At 38.1% G+C, this 11,241-nt stretch overlaps 1 protein-coding gene across 1 annotated transcript in view; it reads right to left on the bottom strand.

The window, feature by feature from the left end:
- The window catches only part of STARD9 (StAR-related lipid transfer (START) domain containing 9), a gene marked incomplete at its 5' end in the record, with an annotated part of 47,993 nt that extends 37,846 nt beyond the window's left edge, over window positions 1-10,147 (bottom strand). Inside the window, 9 exons of the mRNA XM_010010060.1 lie at window positions 1,834-2,013; window positions 2,720-2,794; window positions 3,629-3,706; window positions 4,507-4,604; window positions 5,014-5,214; window positions 5,423-5,520; window positions 6,024-6,091; window positions 6,994-7,066; window positions 10,078-10,147. Of these exons, the coding sequence (XP_010008362.1) occupies window positions 1,834-2,013; window positions 2,720-2,794; window positions 3,629-3,706; window positions 4,507-4,604; window positions 5,014-5,214; window positions 5,423-5,520; window positions 6,024-6,091; window positions 6,994-7,066; window positions 10,078-10,147 (941 nt within the window). The remainder of the gene's footprint in view (window positions 1-1,833; window positions 2,014-2,719; window positions 2,795-3,628; window positions 3,707-4,506; window positions 4,605-5,013; window positions 5,215-5,422; window positions 5,521-6,023; window positions 6,092-6,993; window positions 7,067-10,077) is intronic.
- Window positions 10,148-11,241: the final 1,094 nt, after the last annotated feature.

The following is an 11,241-nucleotide window of genomic DNA, read 5'->3' as shown; positions in this document are numbered from 1 at the left end:
GAGAATGATTATCATTCAGTTCCTCACAGAGCTCAGCTCTCTGAACCAACTAACAGACCCCTTGTAATACAAGCCCTGCTGAAAAACCCTTGCCAGAGAGACTGAAATCTGGATTGTGACCCTGTTTTGGAGTAATTATCAAGTTTGGTATCAGCTTAATGTTCAGTGGACTCAACCACAGAATACCCACCTGGCTTGGCCACAACTTGTAGGAAACTTACAATCCATACTGCCTTTGTCTCATCTCACACAATCAGGTGAGTTAACAACACGTATTTTAAACAAAGAGAAGTAAACCAACTCCTAAAAGTTTTCTTTATCAATTATCTTCTTGACTAAGCAAAGAAATATTTATTGTAATTCCAAAAGAAACTTTTTTCCCAATGTAATGAAATAACTCTCCAATAACACAATTTAATTCAGAAAAGTTTTACAGCAGTATTGGCTCATGAAATTCACAATAGTATCCCAGTTACTGGAGTGATTCTGTGTGAGTTTAAGTACAATTAAAAATTGCAGCTGAGAACAAGTGAATAGATATGATACAAGCAAACTAACTCAGCTTAAAGAAGAAAACAAAACAAAACCAGCCATAACCCAGGTCCACATTGATTTAATTTTTTCAAATGCTATTACTGAGCTAATAATTTAAATACTTATACTCTTTCCTAATTTAATATTGAGTATTCTACCTGCAAAAGTGAAAGACAATTCAGATGACGTAAACTCACAACTTCATCTTAGCTTATTGAGGTACATCTTCAGATCTTTTGAAGTGCTTTTACATTGTTCCCTTCTGCAGTGTTTCCTGACTAGTGTGTGGAAATCCCAAGGCACATTATAAAACCATAAGGACTGAAACTACTTTCCCCCTTCAGTTTTGGGAATACTCCAACTTTCAAAAAGATTTTTGCAGTACATCTCTTCCTAAAACAAATCCCATATTTTTAAGCTATGCAAAAAGCTCAGTGAAATTACAGGGAAAGTATATGTTTTTGTTAATGGAAGCCAGAAAAAAAGAACAGACCTAAGAAGGGTTCTTTAAGCATAGGCACAGCATTGATTAGTGTAATTAAGGCACATCAAAAGACTATACAGGTAAGAAAATATTTATTCTATATGATCTGAAACCTGCTGCCATGACTTCTTTCTGGAAGTGCAATGTGAAGTACTGTTATATGCTCAAGCCCTAATATGTAAGGAACCACTAATGTTTTACCTTCTTGCTGTTCAGATGAAGGTAATAGACACCAGAGTCTAAAAGATGCAAAGCACAAAGAAAAGAAAAGGCAGCATCTAGGAGCAAAGAAAGAGGGGACAAAGATGTTAGTGTGACAGACAGACACTAATGACTTCAGAAGGTGACCCTTCAAATGAGGTTTCTCCATTAAAATAAGTATCTGTAAATTACTTAAGGTGTTGTCAAAATTAGCATGTGAAAATACTTGTTGCTTCCAAAATGGAACATAATGGAAAAACATTTAAGTAGCAGTAATTACTTGTAATAAATATTTAATGTTAATGTAGGATTTGAGTAGTTCAAGTTGCATGTTGATCAGCGCTAGTATTATTTCTTGGTCCCTACTTATTACCTGGTATGATTTCTTTGTGCTGGCATAAGAAAAATTAGTAAGGCTTCTCTTTCAACATGATAAAGAATAACATGATTTCTGTTTCAAATAGGAAAAAAAATCCCTTATCCCTAAACTATATCTAGTAGCACAAAACCTAGATTTGGATTAAGATATTGTATTAGTAGACAGATCATAGAATCAGATACACGATTTTCAACTGTATTTAACACATTTTTTGCTAATGACCTCAATATCTCACCCTGAGATGATACAGCACCACTCCTGTGCTGAGGATATCATCATCCATGGCCATTAGATGAGGTAAACTAGAATCTATTGTTACTCCAGCTTTTTTTTTGTTGATATCCACACTGTATTCTTCCATGATGGCTTTCATGTCTGTCCACTTGCTTGTCCAGTCTTTGGTCAATTGCTCAATCTTAAAGAATAGAAGAGGAAACTATTTCACTTACAAGGCAGGCTAATTTTTCTCATACAAAAATTTCTTCAGAACAGCATTTTTTTTTTTCAGTTACTGGATGCAAAATTCTTTCACCAGTAGCAATGCAGGTTTGTTTATAATTGCAGTGCATTTCTGTGGCAACAAAAAAATCAGGTAAAAACTGTACTACCACCTAGTGAAGCAGTTTTAATCTATTGAAACTCATTCCCAGAATGTAAGAAAGATGTATGATCATGCTAACTAGTTATTTTGCCTGTCTTTAAGCAAATCTTGAAATTAAGATTTCCAAAACCTTTCCAGGTCACCAGTGATCAAATCTTATTGATTTGGTGACTGCACAATAATTTTCTTTGGATAAATTGGAGGACTTTAATCTTAGAAGAGAGGAGCTCTGTATAATTAATTACTGTGATAAGTCAAGACAGTTTTCAAACATGGAGTAGAATGTGCAGACTTAGTGATATGCGGTGGACAGTGTCACGTTAAAGACGTAAGACTTCCACAACAAATTGGTAGAGAGCACCCAACGTGCATTAAGGGTGGCAGTTGCCTGCATATTCAGAGCAAACAGGAAAGAATTAGGACAAAAATGTTTTCATTGTGGTTTCAAAAGTATAGCAATACTTTCCCCCACTGGACCACTGAAGCAAGAGAGTTACAGCATCAAACAGTTCATACACACCTTCATTTCATTCTGAAGAACCAGCTCAGTCAGATTTCCATCCCTGTCATCACTCCAAGAAGGACTGGAATTCCTCTGTACAAACAACAGCCACCAAGATATACATGTTAGTTTCCTTATCCACAACCGGTAGGCATGTTCTTTCATTCCAGGATTTCAAGGACATGATTTCAGCAGAAGGAAAGACAAAATACACAAATGTTTGGTGCTGCCTTCTAGCATCTGGCCTACACCTCTCTAGGTATGGCATGCAAAGTTCTTTGAAAAACTGGTGAAAGAGCTTTGAAGGAGAGATATTTCTCTGTAAGTATACCCTGGATTCTAGTTCCAGTCTCTCCCAGCAAAACATGCTTTCCCATGGCATGGAAAACAAGGATGCTCTTATTATTATTCCAAAGGAGAAAAGCATAAAGCGTGCCAACTGTATCGTGAGGGCTCACAGATGTTCACAACTTTCTTTGAGGGACAGAATACGTAGAAAGAGCAAAACCTCCAAAGTACTGTTGAGGTCTGTTAGTTCACTTTTTTTGAGAAGGAGGATTGTAACAAGTCTGGCAGGGAAATCACATCAAAGCTGAATATTTTGTACTGTCTTGGTGCTTCCATATCCCTGCAAATACAAATGATATTTTTGGACAACAAGACCGTCTGACTTCATGAAAGACAGGCAAGAAAATCCTTCCTAATCATTACACAACTGCTTTTATTTCAGGATTATCAGTATAATGCCAGAAAAAGGAAAACTGACAGAAATGAAGTTAGCCTTATAAACATTGTGAAATCGTAGAGAACAGTTTCATTTCTCTCCAATTACAATAAACATGGAAAGATAAGCAGATAAGACAAAGTAAGCTACTGTAGCTCCCTGAAGTTCAATTAGAGCTACAATTAGGAAGTGTTCATACATACCAGTTCAAAGCTCATCAGCATAGTTTTCAACCTATCAATTTCTTCTCGTAGTTCTCTGATCAGTTTTACATTTGCATCCTGAAACATTAAGAGACAGATGTTGGAAAAATCATTCTTTAAATATTCTAGCTAAAGAAGTTAATGCAAAGCTGTTCCAAGAGCTGGGAGGAGAGAAGAGTAGGCATACTCAAGTAGCATCCGCTCCACCAGGCCCCTGGAATATACTGCCTAGGGACAGGTGGTTCCCATCTTTGATAGGTGTTTTTTGCCATAAACTTTGTTCATCTCTTCTCTGAACACAGACATACCATATTTGCTCCCATTATAACAATAGCTGGATACATCACTACTTTTATGAATTTATCTTCAAAACAGTCCCATCAGGTCAGAAAAATGCTGTTATTCCTGCCATGCAGAGGAGAGAACTAGACTAGAGGAGACTAAGTGAGAATGTCACCAACTATGGTAATAAAAGCCCTTCCAGTTGATACACAAAGCATTTCCTGCCAGCTCATGTGGAGGCATTTATCTCACTTTCAGAGTAATCATCTCTGCACAGGCAGTTTCTGGAGATCAGCTTTTTGCAGACAGTTCAGGGAAACTCTTGAGACAAAGAGTCAACTTTCTCTTGGCTGCCACTGACAGTTTGGCTCAGGTTGGTTTGCAGTGAGGAGAAGGCGGCAACTAGCAACTAGCTGGAGGGATGGTGTCAAGGGGATATCATGGGCTTTCTATAATGTCCAGGCTCCTATTTAGCTTCCACTAACATGGGAAAAAGGTGTATGAATCTTACTGAGAGTGCAAATATACCAAGTAAGACTGAAATAATACACAGAACAAAATAGAACAAGAATGAAGAGCAGAACTCAAGGCCTCACCTCATTCACTCTGGGCTTGTTAATAATATTTTTGGCATTTGAAGCATATCTCAAGGTATTCATGGTCTCGTTGTAGCTGGAGCTGGCAGGAGAGATAGCTACACATAGAAAACAAATAGAAAATAAACAATATTTTAAAGAATAACCAGTTTAACCCATCACTTTTGAAAAAGGTAGATTTTTTTAGTCTTGCTTTTTTAAAAAACGAACCCAAGAATAACCTCAGGGATATTTCATCAAGCTCATGGAAAATGTCCTCTCAAGACTGTGTTTATAGCTGAATAACACACTTTAAAACAAAGCTATGACCTTGAAAAGACTCTTAAGCTTAAATTCATGTACAATCAGCATGCCTTCTCATTTCCCTGAGTATCCTATGAAGTACTGATGAAAAACTTTAGAAGGACGGATCCTAAGTGATACACCTGTCTTCTCACTGGAGTAGAGACGTATTTTAAGGGGGTAACGTACTGCAGAATGTTAAGAGTGAATAGAAACCAAACTCACTGGCAACCATAATGGTCTTGGAGTTGCCTCCCAGGCTGTCCTTCAGAAGCCAGGTGAGGATGGAGTCACGGTACGGGATGTAAGCCGGTCGCCTGGTCCCACTGACGCTGCTTGTGGAAGGACTGTCTGCATGACTGCTGTCCCCTTCACTTGTTATGGTGTTTATGCTCTGGCAGCTGCTGAACATCTGTGAATTTTGTGCTGAAGGAGAAATACCACAGAGCTCAGGAAAAGAGTTACCTTTTTCTATTTAATTTTCTTAGATGTCATTACAGTTTATGAAGATGCCACACAGCTGTTCTGTTCAGCTTTTTGTTGTAAATATAGAGAAACATTAAGACACAGCACATGGTGAGGGAGTCCTAGGCTTTTATCACTACCCTTCAATATAGAGAACTACTGTGCTTACCTAAAGTGGAGATGACAATTCCAAGTGTAACTAATGACTTGTTAATATTGGCACCTTCAGTAATACGATCTTTACAGTAACTGGGATCAGCTCTTTCACTGTAGTACACAAGCATGAAAAAGACAATGCAAACCAAACAAAAATGCTTAATTATTAACATACAATCATTATGAAATCATTATGCATTTTCCTGACATAAAAGAAAACAGAAACTTCTTCCTTATATCTAACCTAAACTTCCCCTGTTTAAGTTTAAAGCCATTACCCCTTTCCTCTCTTTTGAAGCTCAGATTTGATAATTCCACCAATAGCTACCAGAATATCCACTTAACAAGAATACAGGGTTGAATGGAATTACTCAAATGTGTGTAACAGCACAGTATTGGATTTAAGACCCAGGAATTCCCTTCCCCAATGAACTCCAGTACCAAATACATAAGAACAGATGACAGAGACAATAGTAGTTCAATATTCCTTGTTATTGTACACAAAAGTCAGGCTTATTTTTAGTTCAATGAAGTTCTAAAATATTAAATTTCATCTTTTATGCAGTACCATCTTCAGAGAAAATTACCTGTTTGCCCTTCAGCATGTTAATTACCTGCCTGCAAGGTCCACTAAATTGATCTTGCTTGCAATTTCAGAGGGGAGATTGTTCTCCAATATAGCCTAAAGACAAAAATGTAAATAAGGAAGATTAATCCTCTTAATTAATTAATGAAAATAAAATAAATGTGCTCTTTTGTTTGAAACGGAGTTGTACATGACTGTCTCACTGCCTTTCTTTGGGACCTTGACCCACTGACTATACTCAAACCATTAACTCAACAGCTTTCTCACCCAACAGAGAAACTGCTCTCTTACACCAACTTCCTCTTGGAAAAAAGCTTTACTGCCTAGCGACTGTGAAAGGCTTTCTTGCAGATCTTGCAGTTATTTTCCACTAATGTATTCCAAAGGTCTTTTGTGAAACTACTGAAAAATAGCCCAAAATGTTCTGTGATTACAGGATGTTAGAAGTGTGAGATAGAAAAGGTCTATTGGATCACTGGACGACTTCCCTGCCAGGGAAGGATATAATTCCTCCAGAGAAAGGGTGCATTGTCTCTGGGAGCATAGTGGATGCCAAATGCTAAAGAGATGAGCACATCTGAAAAGCTGGACAGATATAAGATTTTGGTAAGTGTTAAACTAATGCTGTACTTTTAACTAAGGATCCTAAACGTAACATCAAATGTATCCATGTGTAATTTTCACAGCATCCCAGAATGGGTATTACATTTCAAATGGCCGATTAAAACTCTAAAGGTTTCTTTTTACAGGAAGTCTTTGGCATCACTTCTGACTATAAGCTTGCATAAAGGAACAAGAATACCTCAGTAAACACTCAGCACATCAAGCAGTCTAGGAAGTGTAACACATCTGCAGTGTGATCCAAAGGAAATAAGTAACAGCTTCTACTGAGATTATTACAAACAGCGCAAAACAGTGAGAAGTAAACAATGCACAACACATTCAACAATGCTTTTTGAGAGCAAAGAGAAAAGGAAGCTGGATTATTTTTAGCTAACCTGAGTGTAGTGGATGGTGAAGATAGCATGGGATCTGCTGCTAGCATTGTGAATATGTGTAGCTGCTGTGATTCTAGAAAGAAGAACAAACCACTCAATTACAAAGGTTTATTTCCCTGTATTCAGGGAAAGCAAAAATAACAAATACAGCAGAAATTAAGAAGAAGGAATGTGAAACTTGGAGACTATGGTAGGTTGTATTCTTGGATCTGATCACAGTGTATTTGGCAGAGGACCTGTAAGGGTGGAAACTGAGGGTCAGTTAGAGGTGCTTTTGTCCACCAGCAGCACTCTGAAGAAGTATCTTAAAGTGCCCTTACAGCACAGGTGTAAGGTAGAACGTAGCAAAGTACAGGCAGCAACAGCATCATACAGCTCATCCCCAACACCACTGAATATACTGGCCCAGTACATTTTCTCCATATTGTCCCCATTTTTATTTCTTGTCATTTCAAAGAGTCCAGAAAGCTTCATATATGACTTCTGTGGGTCCCTTCTGACACAGGGCCGATACAGTAGTTTTATGCTGTTAAAGGAGTCCAATGAGGTTAGCCAGTCTACCTGTATGAGTTCCAAATGAATTCTGTAATTCTCTCGTGTACCACTTGCTTGGCTTTACCATGTGGACAGACCAGTCACGAAACATTAACCCTTTAACCCACTGCACTCTGGCTAGCAGGTACCAGGCACGGGTGGAGCAGCAGCAGCAGCATTCTCCCACTGCCTCTGTAACACAGGTTTTTGGAAATTCTACTTTCATTATAGTTCTGATTACAAAAAACCAAAGAAAGCAGGGTTTTGCCTAGGGCAGAAGCCAGATGACAGGTCTTTTCCTTTGTCACTTCGTAGCTTGGCTTGGATATCAGCTGTATGTGCAACCTTTAGTATCAGTTTTGCCAAGCTTACCCTCAACAACAGCAGGCAACGTCAGTAGTGCAGACAAGGACTGTGGAACCATGTTTTTGTACTGAACCCAGCTGTCAAGAGTCCTGCAGTGACCCGGTTGCACTAGACAGTAGAGAGCTTGCAGCTGTGTGTATGCTGCTGAGCATCAGACACAGGAGGCCAAAACCTGGACTCTTCTCCCTGTTGCGCTCTGCTTCCTACACTTTCACTGCCTTGTGATCAGGCACTGCCAAAAGCTACAAGGCAGTCTAGTGCATCATGGTCATACATTAGTCTAAGCTGAGGAAGCTGGAGAACATGAACTAGTCTCCAGATGTTGGAGGAGAAAGGCAAACAATTAGGTAAAGGGCAGACGACAAAACACAACTCTACAGTAGGCAGAGAATATAAGGGAACAGCACTGAAGTTTATAAAGCAAAAGGGAAATAGAAAGCGCACCAGGATTTGGAGGAGGAAGCGTTAATACTCACTTCTTACCTCTGACAATACTCATAATTGGAGGCCAAGTTTATATCTCAACTAATCACAACCCATGTGAGCATTTTTATGGCAAAATGTATGTGCTAGTTTTTTATATGTTATATTTCATCACGGCATGTGGTGTACATTGCAAAATTTTTTACCTGTTTTAATAGTATTATCTAGATTCATTGGTTATTGACACAGCACCAGGATTATGCTTATGGAAATTTGGAAATTGGTATTTCCTGCATTTTAAATTTTTTTCTTCAGCATTTGAGACTAAGTCTTGTAAAGTGTTAAGAGAAAGAAATAATAGCACTATGAGTAACAACAAAAATAATGACTGCCTGTTGAAAACCATATTTATTTATTTTATAATGGACAGGTGCAGCCAGAACAGGGCTGGAGATGGCCTGATAAAACCAACTGGTTGAAAATATGCCTTCAGTAAACTCTGCTTGTTGTTAGTACAGGAGCTGCCCTCTCACCCATGAAAGGCACCACCCATGTTCAAGCAGAGCTTCCCACCCTGTACCTTTCCAGTATAGTCAGACCTGGAGCCATCACGTCCATTTGGCATAATTTCTCAGACTGCAAATGGTTTGAATTAGTTTGTTTGTATTTACAATGTGTTAATAAATACTCTGCTATTGTATTTCATAAAGACTATAGGCAAACAGCAGTTTCCTATATATTCCAAATCAGTTCTTAGAATGTTCCTCAGAAAAACACAACACTCCTTGGTTTCATGCAAGTGATAAAGTTTGAAACTTCAGCATCACAAACCCACACAAAATATCAAACCTCTGACTTTGTTTTCTCTCTGTCTTCTATTTCCTTAGCAATGAGACAACTTGGAATTTTGTTGTTGTTCTGAAAATGTCTCTTCTTACTATAGAGTTGCATCTATTGATTGCTACAAGCAGAAGCAGCAAAATGCAATCCTGCTGTATATTCTGTTTTTGTGATAATGCAGCTTAGTCTCAATTTACTTCCCAGCAACATCGATATTGTAAAATCTTGACCTCTCTTATGATATGATTTTGGAACTATGATTTGTATTTGGAGGATCCTTTCAAATATAACTCTTATCCCTCACCATTACAGCAGTTGGACTGATATCCAAGGCTCCCTGTTGGGAAAGTAAAAAAGTGTCTTAACTAACAAGAGCTGAAATCATTGGCTTCATCAGTATGTAATTTCCACAGTTGTCTCATAGCAAGTGTGCATGACTTGTACTAAGAACTTAAAAAAACACTTATAAAAATCAAACCAAATTATTACAAAACAAATACTTGTATAAATTAAATAAAAACAAACTGTCTTTTCAGCAATATTAAATCACTAAGTTACACTAACAAGTGAGTTGAAAGGCAAACAGTCTAAAGAGTCACGAGCAAGTGGAGAAGAAAACCTGGTCTCTTTACAGCAGAACGTTTTCCTTTCATGCATTTTTATCCCAGACAGTTGGCTGAATTTTCTGGGTAAGTCAGCATGGGGCTTTTTCAGTTTTGAAGGAACAACTTCATGAGTACTTGTAGCTCTTACTTGGAATAATATGAGGATATGTAACCTCTTATGTGCACGTCATAAGCAGCAAACCTGGCACACTGTCATGAAAAGCATTGGCAACAGTCAGTAAAACAAACATCAATGAAACCAACACATGGTGAAAGAAGCGTCAAATAAAGATGGAGCTGGTTTGTTTTAAAATACCTTTTAGCTATTCCTTCTTCTAGAAGTTCTACAACTTGCTTGTAGTCTGTAACTAAATGTTGAGTCAATCCTGCCAAAGATTTAAAAAGAGTTAAACGCATATTTTTTTCAGGAAGTTTCAATCAGTTTACCCAACAACAGGAGCATAAGGATGTTCTGCTGGGAGGCCAGTCTGTGCTATAAGTAGTTTCTCAACTAGAGTAACCGTTTTATTTAAAAATAAGATAAAAACCTGCAGTCCATCCTTCAGATGCAGTGACATCACTATAAAAAATGCCTTTTTCCTTCAAAGTACAGGCCTTTTTCCAACTTGTCTGCAGAAAAATTGTATATAAAAGCAGTATAACTGGAACCCCATGAGAATTTTTCAGCTATGTCACTGCTACTAATTGGGTGCAGATCCTGTAAAGAAGATTTTTACCATCGCCTCTGCTCACACAACAGAATTAGGAACCAACCCCTGAAATTATTTACCATTTACTTAACTAGGCTTCAGCCTGCAACACTGAGGAGTCTTCATACTCTTTTCTCCCCAGAGGGGACCCAAATAATGATACGAAACATCTGGCCTTTTCATACCTCCTGCTTTCAGGGTTTTGGTATTTTTTTTTGTTGTGGGCTGGGTTTTTTTTTTTTTTTTGTGGGTTTTTTTTTTTTTTTGTTTGTTTGTTTCTTTGATTTTTTTTTTTTTTTTAAGTGGGGGAAAAAACCCACTGAAAACAAATGAAAGAAAATACTGCATTGAGAGCCTGCTGTGGCGGAGCGGTGGTTGTGACTAACAGGGCCCCAGATGAGGGCAGTGTGCTGCTGCAGCACTGCCAGCCCCTTGCACAATGCAGAATCCAGCAGATGCACAAAATTAACCTCACCAGGCTTGTATTTCACAGAAAGCCAGTTTAATATGCCTCGTTTGCATTTTATGGTAATGATTAGTTATCACTGGTACTGCAGTGACTCCTAAAAAGATCACCTGAGCTGTGAAGCAAGTCATCATCATAAGTACCTAGTAAAACTCCTCTGCACAATGGTTTACCTCACAGCTGGAATCCAGAGCTACTTCCTCTCCCCGTCCTGATTTAGGTTTGGTTTGTTTTATTGCTGGCCAAAAAATAGTGGATGAAGGCAGAGTACTAAAAAAATCTGATTTATTTGGATCAAATAACT

Source organism: Nestor notabilis, unplaced genomic scaffold (assembly GCF_000696875.1).
Source record: "Nestor notabilis isolate BGI_N333 unplaced genomic scaffold, ASM69687v1 scaffold17872, whole genome shotgun sequence".
Taxonomy (NCBI): domain Eukaryota; kingdom Metazoa; phylum Chordata; class Aves; order Psittaciformes; family Psittacidae; genus Nestor; species Nestor notabilis.
Note: the sequence above shows the minus strand (reverse complement) of the source record. Positions and strands in the feature narration are given on the sequence as shown.